The sequence below is a fragment of the Epinephelus moara genome, chromosome 18 (assembly GCF_006386435.1).
Source record: "Epinephelus moara isolate mb chromosome 18, YSFRI_EMoa_1.0, whole genome shotgun sequence".
Taxonomy (NCBI): Eukaryota; Metazoa; Chordata; class Actinopteri; order Perciformes; family Serranidae; genus Epinephelus; species Epinephelus moara.
This window is the reverse complement of record NC_065523.1, coordinates 38,410,013-38,432,146: the sequence shown is the minus strand read 5'-3', so window position 1 is coordinate 38,432,146 and position 22,134 is coordinate 38,410,013. Positions and strand designations below refer to the sequence as shown.

Below are 22,134 nucleotides of genomic sequence, written 5' to 3'. Positions count from 1 at the left end.
CTGGATCTCAATTTGACAGTACAGGTGTGAATGCACCAATGTGTCCTCATTGCATCTTGAGATCCGATCTCTCAGACTATATTTGGAGGTGGTCTGAGCTGCAAATGGCCACATTCTTTCAGCAGTGTGTACGCTAATGTCCTCTGGGGCACACTGAAGGGTTGCCTACTCAACTGAAGCCCATTGCACAGGCGGAAATACGGACTCAAAATGCAGATGGGTGATGAAAAAGCAGCCATAGTCGGAGCCTAAAAGCTGCTGGAAAAATACAGATGGTTGCTACAGAACACCCATCTTTGGAGCCTAACAAGACGATAGTAATACAGCGATGACTTGCTACAAAACATGTTTGGAGCTTAAAAAGTTGCTGGAACGACGTTGACGGATCTCTACAAATCACCCTTGATTGGAGCCTAAATAGCCACGAGAACACTGGCAGGTTAGTGGTTTGCAGAAATGTACAATTCCAACATTTTCCTCTGGCGACTGGGCTGACTAAAATTCATCATTTCTTTTCACTACATGATGAAGAAGAAGACTTCACAGCAGGGCTTTTACTCGGTCGTGCACCAAGGACATCGTTTTAAAGTGATACATCACAAGTCAAACATCTTGGGCGTTTTGGTTTGCCCTAAAAATGCCAAGGGACAGACTCGGTCTGTGTTGGTTTGATTTTGCCCACGCGGCAAGATCTTTGCAAACTTCTTCTTCACTGGAAGTGCACTTCTTCTTCCTCTTTTCATTTATTTGCACCGCAAGTGCAATGCCACCTCCGGCAGGTAAAATAGCAACATATTTGCAAACAGAAATGATGTATGTGTTTATTTGCATATAGAGCGGGGAAGTGAGATCGGATCCCATGTGGTCACTCAAGACGCATGTGGAGACGCATTCAAGTCTTAAAGGAAATGACCACTTTAGAATGAAAACACAGACAGTACTTACTGACCCTCATGCCGACAAGAAGTCCAGTGTAGTTTTTTAATCCACAAAACTCGTTCGGGGTATCAGAGGATAACAGCTAGCCGGAGTAATAGCTACACTTGAAGTGCATGGAACCCACATTTTGAAAATGTAATAAAACTCCACTAATACATTTCAAAAACGTCAGAACAGCTCGTCCGTCGTAATCCAAGTGCCTTGAAGCCACAGCATGCAAAACTGACTTGAAAAGACGTAATTTACTCCACGTTTATAGCATCATTTCTCACCGTGGTCAGTTAGCCTGCCCTGCAGGAGTGCTGTGTTTACATGGCAACTCGCGCGAGACTAGCTGATAGCTAGTGGTGGTGCTAGTTCTCAAGTCTCGCGTGAATATTGATTAGTGCAGTTGAAAATCTAACGTTGTGCTCACACCAAACATGATGTGAATTTTGGCGTAGCGGTACTTGTGTGAGTTTGAACGCTAGATTATTTTGTACTGACTTGCTTTATATGCGCGTCATATGCTTGTGAAATCACTGAATCAATGAATGAACTTGAGTGGATCTCAATGCTGATTGGCTATCATGGCGTGAATTGGTTGCTGAAGTACAGATTTTTTAACACGGGAATAAGTGTATGACGTGAAATTGTGCTTCTTGCTTCATTTGTGCTGCTTAATTTGTGTATTTTGTGTCATTTGTGTTGCGTGCATCTAATCGCATCTCTACATTGGTTCTACATGTAATTCAGTCACGCAAATTGTTTTAATCCACTCCAGGTGTGAACACAATTTAAGTAAGTTCGGTCTGAGCTAGCTTACCATACACATGCACCTACGCCTTGTTTCCATGTAAGCAAAAGAGGCGTGACATGTAACACAAAAGCATCGGCCTCTAGTGTGACACATGACATGTTGGCAGCACCTCATAAACAATAACAATGGCATGACATGTCAGTATTAAACAATAAGCAAAAAAATGAAAATGTCTGCTCTCCGTTCGCAGAACATGTTTTTATTGTCTGTGCCGAGAAACATACAGAGTTTGGCAAACGAGCACTTATGTCTGCAGCTCCTTATATGTGAAAATCTTCTGCAGAGAGGTTGTATTCATTGGTTCCTCTTGGCCGTTTCAAAGCTCTGCTGCAGGATATTTGTACACAATCATCTATACGCCACATCCTATATGTCAGGATGTATTTTAGCTGCTCGTAGCCCTTTAACACCGACGGCAGCATTGCATATGTACTTTTAAATGCCGGTAGAATTGCAAACAAATGAGATAGAGCAATAATTCTTTTTGCATATAAAACCGGAGGAGTTACACTAACATATCATTTATCGTGTCCCAGAGCGCTGTTTCAGCATGTAAAAATGTAAAGATATGCTCTGGCGGACTTGTTCTATGATCATGGTCATAAAGGGTTAATCAGGTGTAGTTTTTATGGTTCACTTACAGCATGTATTCACATACTTTTTGGCTTTTCCTTGAAGTAATCTCATTTTGTGTTTTATATTGCTCCTTTAAGAGCTGCATGTTTTTTAATTTGGATTTTTGCTCTGTGTTGCTGCCTGTCTCGGCCAGGACACTCTTGAAAAAGAGATTTTCAATTTCAAGAGTTTTTTCCTGGTAAAATAAAGGTTAAATAAATAAAATTTAAAAAATAATTTACTGTCCCTGTTTGTGGCGGCTGATCTCGTCCTCTGCTCAGAGGGTAAGGAGCTTCTGGACTTCATTGTTTTCCCAATTTGCGGACATTTTTGGCCGCTGTTCTTCTTTAAGTTAGCTGCTAACTGCTATCACCTACCTCTTAAATTTCCCACAACGGGTCATATACATTACACGTCGTCAAAACGTCACACCTGAGCCGCCCGTGATCCCGTCTTGCCGGCTGTCCCTTTTATACAGGCATCGTCTTGGCGCTGTTACTACCTCTGATACCTACAGGCATCGTCTTGGCGCTGTTACTACCTCTGATACCAGCTTAAAGGCGAGACAACTCTGTACCCCATTCTGCGATCGTACCTTTTATACAGAACAGCAAGGCGGAATAAGAGCGTGAAATTCCCGCCTTGATGAGCAGTGTGAAAGGAGACCTACAGCTGCGTTTGTTACCATAATGACTTGTTTCTGTCACTAAATAATTTGACTGTAACATTATATATATAACAAATGTAACATTTGACAAAACTCTGCCTTTACACTGACTTCCCTCCCTCTCCNTTTTGAATGGAATTATGGAAATGAAACAACTTTTCCATGATATTCTAATTTTTTGGAAAGGGTCTGTATATAACAAATGTAACATTTGACAAAACTCTGCCTTTACACTGACTTCCCTCCCTCTCCACCTCACGTCATATTTACCTTCCTCTTCCTCCTGACATTTTAATCTCTGTCATTGTTAACCTCGTCCTCCTCTTTTCTCTCCCTTCACCCCCTCTGTCCATCCAGGTGGAGAGAGAAATAGCTATTCTTAAACTAATAGAGCACCCTCACGTTCTGAAGCTGCATGATGTCTATGAGAATAACAAATACCTGTGAGTATCTCTTCATCTTCCTTTCTGCTGACGTTTTTTTTATCTTTCTGCCAGAGCAGAAACAACCTTGAGTCTGAATCTGAAAGGTAAAAGAGGTTCTGTTAGACAAAACTGAGATTAATAACCACATGACGTGGACAGTAGAGAAGCTTATGAGTCCCCCAATCCCAAATGGATCCCTTACGGACTCGTCAGGTTAGCTCTTAACCTGACAGAGAATTGGGACACCACTTCCCCTCACGTGAACACGCAAAACCAGGGGAAGCACCAAGACAAGAGCTAAGGGGAAGAAATGGAATTGATCCTAGGTGTGTAAGGGCTTAGGGCTTGAGTCAAGGAGTCTGTAAGGGATCCATTTGGGATTGGGGGAGTGTGTGTTTGAGGTTTTATGTTTGAAAGAAGCATCCATGACTTTAAAGGAAGAACATGTTCCTGTGACCAGTGATCCTTTTCTCTCCTCACCTGTCGTCATCTCTCTGCCCTCCTGTCTCCTGGTCAGGTACCTGGTTTTGGAGCATGTGTCTGGCGGAGAGTTATTTGACTACCTGGTGAAGAAGGGCAGGCTGACCCCCAAAGAGGCCAGGAAGTTCTTCAGACAAATCATCTCCGCCCTCGACTTCTGCCACAGTCACTCCATATGGTCTGTGAGAGGATAGTGACCTTAAGACCTGCCCCCTTTCTTCTTTGTCTCTTAACTTCTCGTCACTAATTCGGGTGTTTGTGTCAAAGTCTGTTTCCCCATCAATCCACAGTGTTATGCATGAACACACTAAAAGAGCACATTCATTAAACATGCTCAACCACACATAATCGTTTGCAACTATTTAACGTGAATGTGAGCGTGGTTCACTCTCAGGATAGCGAACGACGCTCAGGCTCCGTGTTTTACGGCACCGTGCATGCCGGTGTTGTGTTGAAGCCGGTTGTCCCATCAATAAGTTCTACCCTTCCTAAATGTGAACCAAACCTTCTCCTTTGCCTGACCATGGAGGAGGGTGCTATGCATTTAAACATTAGGGTAGCTATTGGACGGTGGGGAAAAGACTTGGACACAACACGTGTATACCTGGTGCAACTGTCAGTTCACATACACAGCTACTGCTGAAGCCAATTCTCATAAATATTCGAAGGAGTTTTATGAACAAATCACCATCAAAGACAACAAGTTAAAGTGCCACTGAAGTTAAGGTTTTTGGCTCAGAATATGAGAAAAGGATAACGGCCTTTTTACCATCTTTACCAAGAGTGTCTCTCCGTTAGTTTGGTGCTACAGTATTTACACTGAATCATTCAGCATAACGTTTGCCAACCTTTGTTATCTCTGCCATTACAGATAAGTTAATGAAGCTAAGCTCCAGAAGTTAACGTTAGCTTAACTAGAGCCCTTTGGACAACAGCTAACAATGATGTACGATCACCAAAGTACAAAACTAGAACAAAATAGGCTAATGAACTCCCAGCAAACAAGGTGACATGATGAACAACGCAGCTAGGAGCTAACGTTAGGCTAACTTTAGCTAACGTTAGCTAGAGATGTTAAAGATAACTTTATATTTCTTTCCAGCAAAGTGACAATATGTTGCCTCAAACACAATGTTGACTTACCTTAGAACAGATGTAGACATCATTGTTAATCTTATTCACGTTGAGTTGATGTTGTGGTCTAACGTTACCACACAACTTTATCCAAAGGAGACACTTTTCTCGGTTGAGATGTGGTTTAAAGTGTAAAAAATACACCTGGTCGCCCAGCCTCTCAGGATACCTTGTGTCAGAGTTGCATGTACCCCATGCACACCGTTTGACCATTTTTAAACTTCACATCTCAGAAAAAGCTCATAAAACCCAACAAAACTGACTTTCTGTAATGCATTTCAATGGACGTCCAGGCAGAGAATGTCCCAGTGTATGGGAATGGCTATACGCACTGTGATTGGCTCATTGTGTTTGAGGGCGGGGCTTAGCCATAGGTCAATTGTTCCTGCTGGGTACTAAAAAACAAGCCCAAAACATCAGCCACATGAGCGACAAATTTGAAATGACAAATCAAGTTGAAGCATCCAACCAGTCCTGGGTAACATCTGCAAGTAACTGATGAACATAAGATTTTATTTTAAAAACTGGAAAAATAACTGTAAACTGATTTATTTTTTGGGACAGTGAACTATGAATGTGAACTAGTTTAATCTGTGTGAACTTTGAGGTAGCTCTTTTACAATGTGATCGTGCACAACACTGCATTTTGTTTCCCCCTAACCTTAACAGATGTTTTGATAACATAGTTTTCGTCAATGCTTAACCTCAACTCACACTTTACCCTAATCCATGACTAAACTGAAAACTGCAAAATGCAAGTGTTTGCCATTGAAGATGCAGTTATTAGAACATTAAAACCAGGATACACATGAGCACATTCTGTTCACTACACAGTAGGCTAGATCTTTAACCTTCTAAAATGTTAACATGTCCTGTTGGCGTCAACCAAGAGTATGAACAAGTTTAGATTAGAGTTAGTGTCTGTTTATTGTCTGGAAAAAGACTCAAGTACTGTCACTGAGCGTGTGTGTGTGTGTGTGTGTGTGTGTGTGTCCAGTCACAGAGACCTGAAGCCTGAGAATCTTCTCCTGGATGAGAAGAACAACATCAGGATAGCAGACTTCGGCATGGCCTCGCTACAAGTCGGGGACAGCCTGTTGGAAACCAGTTGCGGGTGAGTGCTGGGTCAGAAGGGGTTAAAATGAGCTTGTAAAGGGACATTTCAGATCTTTTGAAGTGGGGTTATATGAGGTGCTTATCCATAGTCAGCGTACAGCAGATGGCGGTCAGCATGCTCCCAGTTTGGAGAAGCATGCAGGAGTACCGCCACAGAAGCGGAGCGATGTACAGCTGTGGATGGGGACAGCAGCAGAGCATATTTTAAGCCCCTCCCCCACAAAAACCCACCAACATCTAAATTTTGTCTTTAGTGGGAAAGGTTACGATTGACATTAATTCCCAGGACAGTTTAAGTATCATCTTGTGTTGTAAATGAACTACAAAGATGTGAAACTGGTGATAAACACAAAGTGTGCACAACATTATGAGCGTCCACTCGCTGCTGCTCTTCTTTTTACATCATCGATGACTCTGTTCATGAGAAGCTTTTCAGGAGGAACATGGATTTAACAGATAGAATTAGTAAGAGATTGTAGCTCTCACCTGGATTCACCTGTTCGGTCGGTGACTCTCAGAGCAGGTTGTTGTGCTCTCACTGCAGTGTTTTCACATGAATCATCACGAGTGTCCTTCACCTGTGTGTCTCTGGTTAAATCACTTAGTAACAGCTTCTTCTTTCTCCGCAGATCTCCACATTACGCCTGCCCAGAGGTCATCAGGGTATGTTACTCTCCTCTCAGCGTGTGTGTGTGTGTGTGTGTGTGTGTGTGTGTGTTTGGATGTCTAACACCACCCTGTTCTTTGTGTTTCAGGGTGAAAAGTACGACGGTCGCAGGGCAGATGTTTGGAGTTGTGGAGTCATCCTCTTTGCTCTTCTTGTGGTAGGAAGATCCATTTCTTTCTTCTTCTTCTTCTTCTTCTTCTTCCAGTTTTCACCAGCTTTTTCTGTGGAAGCAAATAAGAGACATGAATATTGAAATTTTAACAGTCACACAACACTGTATATTAAAATTTAAACAACACTGAATCCACAGCAAGGAAATATTTACTTTGAAAACCATGTATCTGAATTTATTTATTTATTTATGAATTTACCTCTTTGAAAATATAGTGTGAAATTTCTGGATTTGAAATTTCAAAATCTGAAATTAAATATTTTTTCAAAGTTTACAAAATCCAAAAGTTTCAGAATTAAAAACTAAATGTAAATGAAATATCATTTTACATTAATAGCATTGAAATATTTTACTTTGAAAACTGTGTATGAATTTATTTGTAAATTTACCTATTTCAAATTTAAATGGGAAATTTCTTGATTTGGAATTTGAAAGGCTGAAATTAAATGTGTTTTTTCAAAGTGAACAAAAATTCAAAATTCAAGTTTCAGAATTTGAATAAATAAATAAATAAAAATATAATTTTACATTAAATTTGAAGTAATGAAATATTTTTCTTTGGCAACCATGTGTCTGAATGTATTTGTTTTGAATCTGCCCCTTTGAAATTATGATGTGACATTTCTTGATTTGCAGTTTCAAAAGCTGAAATAGATTTTTTTTTCCAGGTTCACAAAAATCCTAAACTTAAGTTTCAGAATTTAAATAAATAAGTAAAATATCATTTCATATGAAATTCATAGCACTGACATATTTTACTTTGAAAACCATGTATTTTAATGTATTTACTCTGAAATTTCCTTTTTTAAAATTATAACGAGATTTTTTTTTTTTTTTTCAGTGTTTATGAATTTTAGATCCAAAAATAGATTTAGGTTACTTAAATTTGATTAGTCAAACTCAGATCTAAAAAGCGGAGAGAAATTTAAGGTAACATTGCTCAAATTTGATTGGTTAAAATATTCTGGCTTGATTGCCTATCCTGTCTTGGGTACGCTGGATGTTGCTATTTAATTTTTTTTTCTTGAATTTTTAGATCTGAATTTGACCAATCAAATTTGAGCAACTTCAATCTATTTTTTTTAAATTTGCTTTATTTTTTAAAATTCAAGAAAAGTCATGTTTTACTTTGAAAGAGGAAATAAGGCAAATACACGGTTTTCAAAGTAAAATATTTCAGTGCTATTGATTCAACAGTGTTTAAATTTCAACATCAAGTAATTAGCTACTGTACAAATTCAAATACTTTTGTGTCTTTCTTGCCTCCATACTCTCTGCCCTCTGACTCTACAGAACAATAATCATATTGAACCTCACTCAGTCGTCTCTCAGCTCAGACTGTCGGGATTAAATCTTAAAGGTACCTTGTGGAGCTTCTGGCAGCCTGGAGCGATGTTGTGATGAGCTGGTCACCATTTTGTTTATATCTTGTGCTCTGCTGACAAAGTAGTACGATGCACAAGTGCGTGGGTGACGCCGGCTTTACACTTTTCCACTGAATGACAGTTGGCTGCGTTAACCTGCCAAGAAGTGAAGCAGCGAGAAAAAGACTGCCTGGAAACAGAGATGTAAAATCACACGTTTGTGAAGCCTTAAATATACATACAGTGTTTTTCTGTGAGACATAACACAAAGATACAGCAGCGTTTGTCTCCAAGAAGATCCACAGGGTGCCTTTAAAGGAATATTTTGACAAATGAGTGTCTCAACAGCTCACGTTACATCTTGTCTGTTTAATCCTTAAATGTAGTAAAACTGAATTGTCATTTTACACCTGTGTTGTTGTACAAACAAGATAAAACATGTTAATTATTGAGCTTTAAAGGTGCTGCTGGGCAGATTTTTGGTACTTTTAGGCAGAGTCAGGTTCATTTTCGGTCCACTCTTACCGGCCGGTTGTAGGTAAAATGTGGTAAAATATTTAATATAACATATTTGTGCATTATCCAAAATGTTGAACTGTTCCTTTAACTATGCTGAGTGTGACATGTTTGATGCTATGTGGTGCTACTTGCATAAATTAGTAATAATATTATTTTATCTTTTTGTAACTCTGTTTTATCTTCTCTCCATCTTCCCCTGTCCCTTCCCAGGGTGCCTTGCCCTTTGACCATGATAACCTGCGGCAGCTTCTAGAGAAAGTGAAGAGCGGGGTGTTCCACATGCCTCACTTTATACCTCCCGACTGCCAAGCGTTGCTCAAAGGAATGATAGAAGTCAACTCTGATAAGAGACTCACGGTGAGCAGGGAGGGACCGTGGGGCTAAAACACCAGCTAATGGAAACGGTCTTTAAATCATATAAGTGATAAATATTTTCAACTACAGAAAATTAAATCTCTGACGCCGTCAGCTATCGGTCTGATTATGATTTAGCCTCTGGAGGCAGCGGCTGATATTTCAGGGTTTCCAACGTAGCCAGCAGGTATCCATGCCAAGACTTTATCTTCTGAGCTTCTGACATTTCAATTCATCTCTACAGCCAGGACCACTTTAGTCAAAGAAAACTTTATTTCCATTTGCAGTATTATATTTGGTGGTATGGCTCTGTTCTGGGGCCCCTCTGCCCTTCCATGCGCGTAAGTGGAAAGCCTAAGGTGGAGAGAGCACACCTCTCTGCCCTTCCACAGGCTAACAAGGAAAGCCTGAGGCAGGGAGAGCCGCAGCAAAGACCCCCGGGAACAGAACAGAGCAGCATCAATGACAAACAGAAATGACACTGATAAGTCAGACACAGCATGAAAAGGAGGAGCTGGGGTGGAGGCAGGTTGCAGAGCAGCTTGCAGAGGAAGCAGCAACAGTAGGCAGGCCAGAGCAGTTTTAATAGGGCGCCCTGAATGAGATTCGCCAGTTGGTTGCATAGAAAGGAATCATGTGATCTATCAGCTGACTCCCTTCATCAATCAGCTGATCCGTCAGAGAAGCATTTCAACCAAAGCGTTCCTCCTCTTTTGCTCTCCACATGAAACTTTTACCTGCAGGCAATCAAAGCTCGCTCAAACGTGATTGGTCAGCACTACTCTGACTACTAACAGAAACACTTTTGATTCCAAAATCTTGTCCTGATGCTTAAGATACTGCATTCTTGTGCAGATCTCTGTCTATAGAGATTACAGCTGGCAACATAGCAGTGCACTGATGAGATATGAAATTTGGAGTCTACAGTAATACAGGACATTGGTAAAGATCAATCAAAATCAATGTTTGCCAAAAATATTAAACATTGAGGCTGTTGTTTTGGCTCATGTCGGTCAGTGGGAGGAGAGGAAGAGGCAAAACCAACCATGACTAAGCAACTCAAGCTTTTTTGCTGATGGTGTATTTCTCTTGGTGAATATTTCACAGAAAAGTGCGACCGGCGTATCTCATAGATTTTAATAGATTTAGATTTTTTAAAGTAGATACTGGACGCCAAGATGGTGCCTGTTCAGTGGAGTTGTTTACCTGGTGCAAAAACGTTTCTACCTTCCAGGTTTACTTCCTCAGTAGCACAGTAAGGTTTCTCCAGCTTGCCCCGCCCACAAGTTCCCACTTGGTTCGTAGACTTTACATTGTGATGACATCAGGGATTTTTAAATCGCTTTTCTTTCAGGGATCGTGAACACTCTGGTTCAGGCAAGGTTGTGAAACAATTGTCAGACATGTCACTAAAACAAACTTTTATTTAAGAAATAAATACATACAGAAGTGTCGGTTTTCTTTCCCCCTGCGTTTTGTGAAATACCCACATGTGCCGGCTGTGTCTATAAATGAGAACCTTTTTTTAGTGCATCTGTTTGACGTAAAGGATCCATTAGCCCCTTTTACTCTGTGAAAAAGGCACATTCTGTATAAACAAAAGTAGGTAGGCATTTTGCTGCACTCCCCGATTTTGTTTTTATACTGCCAATGCTGAAAAAAGACTGATTGGGCTTTCTTGCAAATTTGCACAATTCCTGTTTAAAAAGGGCTTCTGTTTAGAAGATGAATAAGCATGTGGAGGGTTGAATCTTCCTCTGTTATCTGCGTATGAATGGAGGAGCAGCAGTAACTCAGGCAGGCAGGGCTGAGCCAACAGTAACCGCTCTCATTGCAGCACATCAGTTTCCACAGCACATGAAGCATGAATGAGACATTTAGGAGGGAGGGAGGAAAGAGAAGACCGAGCCTCTGGCTTTGCTTCGAGATGTGACAGAAATCGACCCTGACATGAGACCTTACCGATGGAAGAGGAGGGAGAGGAGGAAGGTGGAAAGAGGGAATGAGCCTGAGGTGTTGCTTAAAGGCAGGAGAGGAGTCATGACAGGACTCAGAGGCAAGTCAGCGGTTTATTTGGAGACGAGGCTCATGGAGGCCGAGATGTAGGAAGGAGGATGCACGTATGGACGGGTCGAGTGGCTGTAAAGAGGGATGAGGGTGAAGAGACGAGGACATGTCTTCCTTTTCACCTAAACACCAGCTCCTGAAAGCTCGGCTTGTAAAGAGACCGGCAGCTCAGAGGGAGCTGGAGGGGAGAGGCTGAGTGACTGAATGACTGAGTGACTGAGTGAATGAAAGAAATTCCACTGCACTCAGGATTTAAAGAGTCTCTGGGATGAAGCAGGCGTGTGGAGTGGAAATGGATTCATGCTGAAGAGGCAGAGGGACGGAGACAGCTGTGATAATGTGGTTTGCAGAGACTGCTGACAGAGAGAAAGCCTGCATGGTCAGTTAGTCATTCAGCTACAACAGAGCAGATTTAATCAAAGCTGTGGCTTCGTCTGATGAGCTGTTGATTAATGGAGCCTGAAACCAGGTCAGACTGTCTTTCTCTCTGTCTCTGGCTGTCTGTCTGTCTTGTTGCCTCCATGGAAACCAGCCTCCATGTAAGGAGACAGATTTAAATCCAGCTGGAACATCAGGAGCGTCTTTATTTCCCCTTCTTCATCATATTTACATCAGTTAGGAAACAGGAAGTGTCTCTGTGCTGCATACAGGACTTTATAAGTTAACCAATGCAGAGCTCTCACTGGCTGCATACAGCTGCTTCCTCTCTGCACACAGTGTTCGCAGCAGGCCCACTTATAACTTTCTACACGCTTGCAGAACTGCAGCTGCTCTGTTTCTCCCACCCCAAGAGATACAGCGCAGTATTGATGCAGTGGCTACCGCTGGAATGCAGAGGGGACGTCTACAGAGTGTATGACATACTGGGAGCAGGGGCGTAGGGTTTTTCAACATTGGGGAGGTGACATATATTACATGGAAGATCTGAGGGTCCTCCCCCAGAAACTTTTCACTATCTAAGGCCCTGATCGCACAGAAAGGTGCACTGCCCTTTTTTTTGGTTAAACTAAATACTGGTGGCCGAAATGAGTTTCCTCTGTAGGGTGTCTGGGCTCAGCCTTAGAGATACGGGGAGGAGTCAGACATCCAGAGGGAGCTCGGAGTAGAGCCGCTGCTCCTACATGATAAAAGGGGTCAATTGAGGTGGTTCAACATCTGATCAGGATCCTTCTGTGCACCTCCCATTAGAGGTGTTCTGGGTACGTCCCACTGGTAGGAGGCCCCGGGGCAGACCCAGAACACACTGGAGGGATTATATATCTCATCTGGTCTGGGAACACCTCGGGGTCCTCCAGGAGGAGCTGGAAAGTGTTGCTGAGGAGAGGGACGTCTGGAATACTTTGCTCAACCTGGCCTCGGATAAGCGGTTGAAAATGGAAGGCTGGATAGCACCTCATCATCTCCTCACCCTAACCTTCCTGTGTAATCAATCTACCGCTTTTTGTCTTTCACAGTAATCAGTGTGTAGCTGCTGCCATGTTGAGGCAGAGGGTGCTGTCTGTAGCTCTGGTTGAGGGTGAGAGGCTGTCAGCAGATAAACAGAGATCTGTGTGGGTACATGAGACCCTAAAAAAGAGGCTGGATCATGGGGAGTACCACCAGTTGGTCCAGGAGCTTCTCCTCCATCATGGACGTTTACAGGCAGATTTTAGGATGACTCAGGGGCAGTTTGACAACCTATAGCTCTGGGTATCCAGCAACCACTACCACCAGTTTCTCCTCCATTGTTTACCAACTGTAAACTTGTTGTCGTGACCACCACAGAAGCCTCGCCTCTCAAATCATCCCATTCGACAATGGGTAAAAAGCAGAGATGACGTGGGGCACTCTGAGTCGTAGATTTTTCAACTCAGTTCAGAGCGCTCCGGCAAAAACGCCAGGCGCTGAAAGTGCAGAAACATGAGGCTCGTAGCAACGCAAAAAAAAGTGAGGAAAAAAAAAAGTATTCTCATTAAAAACTGTTACAAAAGTCGCCTCCAGCTGCTGAAACACTTTCTGTGTGATCAGGGCCTAAAACTTAATTTTCTGCATCAGTTTATGGTGAAAATGTGTCACGTTACTTCCTGCTTCAACCGTATATAGTTGCGTCATCTTCCTTCCATTTTTTGGAAAATTATAACCTTTGCTTTTGATGTTTCACGCTGCCATCGACTACTTTACCGGAGGCACTGTTGTGTTTATGAGTCACGATTTAGCAGTCTGTCAGAATACATTAAAAGCCCTTTGCTACTTTAATGTTTTTATCAGAGGGGACAAATGCATGTGTTCTAAATATCGAGGGGGACGTGTCTCCTGCCTTCCCCCAAAATCTACTTTTCCTGGGATCAAGAAAGTGAAAAAAGCAGTCTGCAGCCACGCAGAGAGCTCTGTGAGGCTGCTGCAGTTTCAGTTTTTGTTGATGTATAATTTTAGGGTTAAATCAGCTGAAAAAATGGGAAACTTTGTTTTCACCAGTGCCATAATGTTGTCTTCTATTTTTGATTACAGCTAGAAGCAATACAGAAACACCCCTGGTACCAGTAAGTACACTGTTCTTACTTACTTTGCGTTTCTCTGTTTTCTTCTCATGCTCCTAAATTTCCCGTCGTCACACTCTCACTTTAATCACGGCGACCTCTTTCCTCTCAGGGGTGGTCGTAACGAGCCCTGCCCGGAGCAGCCGCCTCCTCGCCGGGTGTGTGTGAAGAGGATCCTGTCCCTAACAGACCTGGACCCTGACGTCCTGGAGAGCATGTACTCGTTAGGCTGCTTCAGAGACCGGGTCAAACTCACACAGGACCTTACAAGTGAGGAGTGAGTAAATATAACCCATCAAACATTTCCACTTCCAAGAGATGGTAACACGTCACTGAGCACCACTGTACAGGAGTACACACCTGTTGAGTCCTCATTAAACTGGTGGAACAGATGTGTCAGAGGACGACATACAGATGTGCAGCGTGTTGATGCATGCTGGGAAAAAAGCAGAACTGTGTGCAAGCCTGATATTTCCTAATTTAAGGGTCAAGGCCACATGGCCTGCAGCGACGCAGTGTTTTTTAGACAGTGCAAAGGCCACGTGCCTGAACATCAAGGCATTTAGATTTGACTTAAAGGGATAGTGCACCCAAAAATGAAAATTCAGCCATTATCTACTCACCCATATGCCGAGGGAGGCTCAGGTGAAGTTTTAGAGTCCTCACATCACTTGCAGAGATCCAAGGGGAGAGGAGGTAGCAACACAACTCCACCTAATGGAGGCTGACGGCGCCCCAGATTCAAACGTCCAAAAACACATAATTGAAACCACAAAATATCTCCATACTGCTCGTCCGTAGTGATCCAAGTGTCCTGAAGCCCCGACATAAAAAGTTGTTTGGAAAAACCTCATTTGAACTCTGTTTTTAGCCTCATTGTAGCCTGTAGCTCTGACTGCCTCTCTGTGCACCGCGCTCACGTGTCCGAGACCAGCGAAAGCATGTGAACACACATGAACGCGGTGCCCATGTCTTACAGTCTCGCACAAGCGCGCACACGTGAGCGCGGTGCCCAGAGAGGCAGTTAGAGCTACAGGCTACAACTAACCCTTTCTGTTCAATTACAAATTCAATTGGGCCGGATTATAAAACCAGAAAATGTGGATGGGTCAGACATTTTCAGCAGCGAGTGACCTACTGAAAACTTTTTTAAAAACTCTTGATAATGATGAATATTAAAGAAATGCAAATGAACACAGTAAAAGTTGTAATTTATTTATTTAGTTTACTATTTTATGTTTGAATTAAAAATAATGTGTGTCACATATCTGACCGAGGAACATCACATAATGCAGAAACAGAATAAAAACGAGCTATCAGTGCATAACAAGTGGCATTAACAATAAGTTATAACACACTCACTATCTGCCAGCATCTCTCACACACACACACACACACACACACACACACACACACACACATGCACACAGCTCATATCCTCACATTTTCCTTTGAGATCAAGTGTTTTATACAGTCACTGGCAGCAACAGTCATGTTTACAAAGTCACTATATAAACTCAGTAATGTCTCAGTGGAAACAAATCTAACATGTCAGTGAAATAAATATTCCTCCTGACATCACAACACTGAGTGAAGAAAGTAAAATTATCTAAGCATGAAGAACACAAACATCAGTATGAGTCATTCATCCTGCTCTCTGAGGACACTCACTGTCTGCAGGTCGCTGCCTCAGGTACATGTTCACATAAAGTGTTAGCCTACACACAGACAGCTTTCATTTAGTTTGTCTTTAACACTTTGCTGTAGTGCGATGTGCTTGTGTCGACCGCGATTGTAGACCATAGTTGCGGTGAATGAGAGACTGTGGACAGAGCAGATTGAAATATGGCTTTCTACGTGCTGATCACATGTATTGATAAAGTATTGGCTTTTTACTGGTGACGGTTTTATCGCACTTTCTCACAGTAGTGCGTAGTTGTCGTCAATGACAGTAATTCCCACCAGGCGACGCGAGGAACGCAACAATGAAAAATATGTAAAGTAAGCGACAAAGCAAGTAGCGTAATTTTGCATCATACCCTTACTCGTTAGAGCGGAATAATCGGACCTTCAGTGATTAATGTGCTCCGTGATAGCCAATCAGAATTGAGATCCTCTGAGGACGTGTGACGCTGAGACGTACCGGTGAAGTTCATTCAGCAATTTCTTGCACGTATGATGCCAGTTATTCACCTGTATGAAGCGAGTCAACACAAAGTATTCTAGCGTTTGAACTAAATGGTTTAGTCTGCGCCGCATGAGGATTTGTCTTTAAACACAGCTAGAGCTGAGTGAGTGACTCCTAATGCAGCTGGAGCGTCAGCGTACACCGTCATGTCTTCCCCCAAGAACTGAAAACCAGGGTTCCAAAAGGGAAAAGACAGACAGAAAGGAAGGGGACTTTGTAAATACTATTTGACCAGAGAGGTAGGATGGGGGGGCACAAAAACTGCTTATGCACAGGGCCCAAAATTTGGTGCTACGCCCCTGCCTGGAGGTGAGAACAGGCTGGCTCTGATCCACTTAATCTTCCAACAGTGCTCTGAAGTTACAAACAGTCCAGTTTGTTCCAGCTCTGACGCTCAGAGTGACGATTTACAAACACACCCGACCGCTGACCAGTCAGGTACGTGTATTGATGTTGTGTTGCCGGGGCGGAGTTGACAGGAGCGGGTGAGAGGCAGAGCGGGAAAATAAAATCAAACTCTGAGGTCACAGAGGTCGCTGGGCTTATGATTTTCAGAGGGGCATCGAGGGCAGACGGAGGGGCAGCCCGGGTCATGGCTGTGCCCTTAGTGTGTGTGTGGTTAAATTAGTTTCTCTCTCAGCATGTCGCCGTCTCTCGTTGTCTTTTCAGTCTGATTGTGGTCAGTTAATTACTGACATCATTAATCTGCCTGCGACGGCAGGAACAAGAGCTGCAGCATCAACAATGGCTCTTGTATCTCTCCTCAGTCACCGGCTGTGTCTCATCTCTCTGACTGAAGGCCTCGCACACTGAGTCTGCTCTTTAATCCATCATCCAAAAAGAAACGTTACACACAGAAACTTTTCACACTGATTCTGATGCATTTCATTGTTCTGTTCGCAACACGTGACAAAATCCAAAGACACATTTCCTCCTCTGCCTCTCTCCACTGGAGTCACCTATCTGACTGACATCACTTCCTCCCTGTCTTTCATCTGGCACCACAGCTGCATGAAGGGGCGGAGCTGTCCACATCCTCCTCCTCTTCATCATCATCCACCTGAATATCACTATCTGACCTGTTGAAAGTCATGAAATGACTCTGTGTCTTGTCTCAGCTGTCAAGCAAACGTCTCTTAAGGCTCTGACGGAGGCGAAAAAATCTGTACAGAAAATTTTAATGATGGACGAAAGTTTCAGACTCAGTGTGTAAACATGACTGACATAACGTGAGGGCGTATTTATTTGTAGACGTGCGACAATTTTGGGTGAAAAAAATGGACTCAGTGTGCAAAGGTCTTAACTGATGAGGTTTCTCACTCCCTGCAGCAGCAGCAGCATTTTAGCGTCTTTCAGCTCGTTGTGTTTTGGTTTTCCAGCCTCACAGCTCTCATCATAAACTTTAGCAGCCACAGTGAAGGAGGCAGCTGCTGTCAGTGATAACTCTGGACTCTACCTGAGCAGCAGCAAACAGCAGACAAAGTTAGCGACCAGCTGGTGAACACAGTGGAGCAGTTAGCAGCTACAGAGACAGATAATTCCTCTAACCAGAGCATAAAGAAGACGGAGTACTGGACTTAAATTAGCTGTTAAGGCCCTGACACACCAAGCCGATGGTCGGCCGTCGACCAAAGTCGGGCTGTCGGTGAGCGTCTGTCGGCCTAGTTTTTGTGGTGTGTCCCGCACCGTCGGCACTTTGGCGTGGGTGGCTTTTCGGCCGATTGAACATGCTGAATCGGCGGCGGAGCTTGTCAGTGAGAGAGATCACTCTGATTGGCTGTTCAGGTTTTATTTCCTCGCCCCTGTAGCGAGTGAATCTGCCTGTAGTGAAACCGGGGCTAACCGGTGCTTCCTCCTCAGGCTCCACTTCACTCAGCTGCCCCACAGACCCGCTGCTTCTTCACACTTTAACCTGAATAACAAACCGGAGCTAGCTGGGAGCGGCTAGCGGAGCGTTAGCCGCAGCATGACCGGAGGGAAGCACAGCCAGTTAGCCTCCGCTAGTCTCTGAGCTGCGGCTAGCGGAGCGTTTGGATCCAACCGGAGCACCGAGCCCTGGTTTGTTATTCAGGTTAAAGTGGGAAGAAGCAGCGGGTTTATGGGCTGACAGGATGTACATCTCCCATTCCACTACTTTGTTCATCTCATGCATTTCTCGGACTTCCAGTTTCCCTTTTTGCGTCATTTCCTCTCACGCAGGCGCAGAACGTACGTGCTACTTGGCCGTCGGATGTAGTCCGTGTAGTGTGTTCAAATGCAACTGACACAGGGCGACGTGAGGCGACGTAGACGACGCAACAGTTGGCTTTCGTCACCGCTAGTTCTTTGATGTCGGTTTGGTATCACAGGTATCACAACGCTTAGGTCACAATACAATGTTATTGCGACACTGTGATGTGCTGAGTATTAAGATCAAATATATTGTGATTTACTACCTAAAGGAAAACTTTGTCAACATCGGTTTTGCCTCATAAGATAAAGTTTTCATGGCAGCACCCATGTTAGAAGTGTTGTCTGTTGCATTCATGTGCTGCATTTTGCAGGAGGTCTGCAGTGTTTGTTTCAGTATGACTTTCGTGTACTGTTGTAGTTTGGAGAGCTGATGCCCTCTGTGTGGAGTTTGCATGATAGTGATATTCTGGCGACCTGTCCAGGGTGAACCCCGCCTCTCACCCAATAACCAGTACCAGGATAAGTGGTTACAGAAGACGGATGAATGACCTGACTGGACCATTATCTACATGTGAACTTGCTGCAGCTGTATCTGTCAGGAGATCTGTGACCCTGACGAGCCTCTTGTCTTTCTGTATTCTGTGAGTCTGTCAGCAGAAAGCTGTCCGTCTGTCTTGTCTCCGTCTGACCTTCAGTGTCTGTGTCTCTCTGCAGGGAGAACCAGGAGAAGATGATCTACTACCTCCTGTTGGACAGGAAGGAGCGCTACCCCAGCTGTGAAGACGAGGATCTGCCGCCCAGGAATGACCTGGGTGAGAACAACAAGACAGCTTTCCCTTTGTCTCTGAACCTGCACTTTTACCGTCAAAAAATTCACCCAAATGTCCAAATATCAGATGTAATAAATCATATTTTCCTTGTTTTTTTCTTACATATATTTTAGACCCACCCAGGAAGCGTGTGGACTCCCCGATGCTGACGCGTCACGGCCGCTGTCGTCCAGAGAGGAAGAGCCTGGAGGTCCTCAGTGTCACAGAGCAGGGGTCTCCCACCCCACCTCGCAGGGCTCTGGACACTAATGCACACAGCCAGAGGTACGAAGCAGCGCCGACACTGAAGTTATATCTGCATCACAACAACAAGAGGGAATCAAATGTTCAATAACAAACTCAACCTGAGGATTAGATTCGTGAAGTACAGCATTTTTTAAAAACATGTCAGTGTGAGTGAAATGTTCCTGCAGTGAATGTGTCACAGTGGGACTAACACACCCAGATCATGTGACTCCTGCATGTATACAGTCAATCAGACCCAAACTGGCCGAGGCGCTCTGAGCATGCTCCACAGTTTCCGCCCCGGGCTTTGACCCTGAAGTCCAATAGCATTAAATGTGTAAGAGAAGAAGAAGCCGGTAACAACATGGAGAAATCTACATCCAGAGCCGTGACTTTTTGGACGGACCAAATGTACAGAGCTGTAAAGTTGTCCACCATGGTAGCAGTTAGCTGCTAGCTAACCGTAGCTAACTTGTTTGTCCATTGTTTGGTCTGTGACGTAATAGGTCAACAGGAAAAAGGTCCAATACTAACAAGCTGAAAGGGGGCATATCTCCACCTATCGTAGAGGAGTCGCACATACTTGGCTCAATAAATGGATTCCCCTCCCGCACTTGTATACTAATCGAGCTGTTACAGTCGCTCCACTTTACTGTGCATGGAAACGTAGTGAGTGAAGAGTTCTTATGGAATATCTCGATGGAACCTCTTAAAGTGAATCTGAGTTTTTCCAGTTTAATTTGCTGCTTAACATCTTTGATCAATGTAAGTGGGAGGTTGAGCCTGTTTCCAGTTCAATACAATTAATCTGTGTGCTTAAAGGGTTATGAACCCTACCACAGAGGAAGTAAGTCCTCTGAAAGGACTTTCCTCTCCCAGTACCCCAAATACAGCCAACGCTGCATCAGGTTTTTACCAGATGTCCCAGGATATCAGACAAAACTGGATAGTCTCGGGCACAGACAGAACATGAGATTCCCCACAATGGTCACACAGAGGATCTAGATACGTTTTAGAAAGCTTGACCTTTAAAAGATGGAGGCGATGCAACACCCTGAACTCTACGAGTCCATGCCTGGTGCAGATACATGCTGAGTGCACACCCTTCTGTGCTCCTGTCCATTGCTGCTCCGTTAAGGCATTTCCCAAGTCCTGATCCCAAGCGGGGATCAGTAAATCTAAGACTATCTAACTCATTAGACATATAGGTACAGATACATGATATTACTTCCCTCGACGAAGGATCAACAGAAAACAAAAGTTCCATCTGGGTGCTGTCAGGTTCACTGGGAACGGTCTTTGTATTGAATCTAGGACGGTTGCGAATTTATCGAAATCAGAAGAAGTGGGATTGAGGCGGATTGAATTTATTGTGCAGTAGTTCAAAAGAGGGAACTGTCAATAATATAAAGATCTTTCGTTTTTAGAATGCCATTACAAGTCCATAATTAAAAGGAGCTATCTGACACTGAGTGTGTTTACATGGACAGTTTAATTCCCTTTTCATTCAGAATGAAAGTTCATTCCTATTAACAGTGATCTTGTAAACACCTAATTCAGAATGAAAATGGCCAATGTGATTGAAAATTCAATCCGATGTAAAGGGCTGGAATNAAAACAAGCCCGAAAAAGGCACTAAGAACGGCGTCGTCAAGCATCTTGTTATCCGGAGCGAGGACTACAGTGTTTTCTTCCGGTAAACGTAAACACATAACATCCGCCCCGCCCCCTATCCAATCAGAAACCTTCCCTGCCCCAAACCTTGAGGGGACCCGAAGATTTAATTCCGAATTATTTCATTCAGATTTATTTCAGAATTCAGAATTCCCATGCCATCCAAAATGCAGTCTTATTTTAGTCCAGATTTTAAGGGACTGTCTTGCAACAGGATTAGAGTTAGCAAATTCCCATGGTAAAGGAAGGAATGAGAGGTAGGACTACAGGAGGCCTGCTCAGTCTGCAGCCATGCAGATTGGTCGTTTGGTTCAAAATCCTAACCCCAGTAAGAGAGAGTTCGCACATCACAGGCCCAAGACTGAAAATTAGGCTATCTCATGCTTCTGATCTGTTCTGGTCTTTGTAAAAAATCCTTTCTAATTCTAGGGGGTGTAAAGTAAAATAAAATGACTGATTTCTTGATGTAGTTGTTTTAAAAACAGTGTCTTACTCCCAGTTAACTAAAGCATACTTTATGGTTGTTGCACCTGAAGGTCTCATTCACCTCCATGTCTTCTGTTGTTGTCTTCTAAAGGTCTCGTTCAGTCAGCGGAGCGTCCACAGGTCTGTCCTCCAGTCCTCTCAGCAGTCCCAGGGTAAGAGCTTCCCTCTGTTCAACTGTCTCCAGCTGTTCGTTGTTGCTTCGCTGAATCAGTCTTCATATGCAAAGTGAAAAATCACGGTTTGACGTGTTCTCTAGAGATTAACAGTTTTGATGAAACAGCCTACACGCTTTAAAATTAATCTGCCATCCTGTTGTTGTAAGAACCTGTGAGATTTTGAAGTCACACAGTTACATCACATACCTGCTTTCTCCCAAATAATCCCACCCGTTTTAATCTCCCTGTGTCTGCTCTGTGAAACGTGCTGTTCTGTACTTTACATCACATAATCTGACTAAATGATTACTCTCATGAGAGCGAGGGATCGGCTCTGAAAGCTGCAGTAATGTGCACCGTTCACTCATGTTTATCATCTGTTGTTTTAAACTACATCAGATATTAAACCTTGCAGCAGCAGGGTCAAATGTATTTCTACATATATACTGTGCGGAGATATTTTTCCATGTTTTGTGTCTAAGTGACGAATAGTGTTGAGAGAGAACGCTGCAGCCTGCAGCAGTGAAACAGACTGCGGTGTAACCACATGTTTACACCACCATTGTACGT

The 22,134-nt window shown here is 43.4% G+C and overlaps 1 protein-coding gene across 4 annotated transcripts in view; it reads left to right on the top strand.

Moving 5' to 3' along the window:
* The window catches only part of LOC126405550 (serine/threonine-protein kinase BRSK2-like), a 43,445-nt gene that overhangs the window by 5,058 nt on the left and 16,253 nt on the right, over window positions 1-22,134 (top strand). For all 4 annotated transcript variants that reach the window (XM_050069328.1, XM_050069327.1, XM_050069326.1 and 1 more), the window contains exons 3-13: window positions 3,378-3,463; window positions 3,963-4,103; window positions 6,057-6,173; window positions 6,805-6,838; window positions 6,931-6,999; window positions 9,108-9,254; window positions 13,806-13,837; window positions 13,947-14,111; window positions 18,909-19,006; window positions 19,138-19,288; window positions 21,501-21,561. In XM_050069328.1, coding sequence (XP_049925285.1) covers window positions 3,378-3,463; window positions 3,963-4,103; window positions 6,057-6,173; window positions 6,805-6,838; window positions 6,931-6,999; window positions 9,108-9,254; window positions 13,806-13,837; window positions 13,947-14,111; window positions 18,909-19,006; window positions 19,138-19,288; window positions 21,501-21,561 — 1,101 coding nt within the window. The remainder of the gene's footprint in view (window positions 1-3,377; window positions 3,464-3,962; window positions 4,104-6,056; window positions 6,174-6,804; window positions 6,839-6,930; window positions 7,000-9,107; window positions 9,255-13,805; window positions 13,838-13,946; window positions 14,112-18,908; window positions 19,007-19,137; window positions 19,289-21,500; window positions 21,562-22,134) is intronic.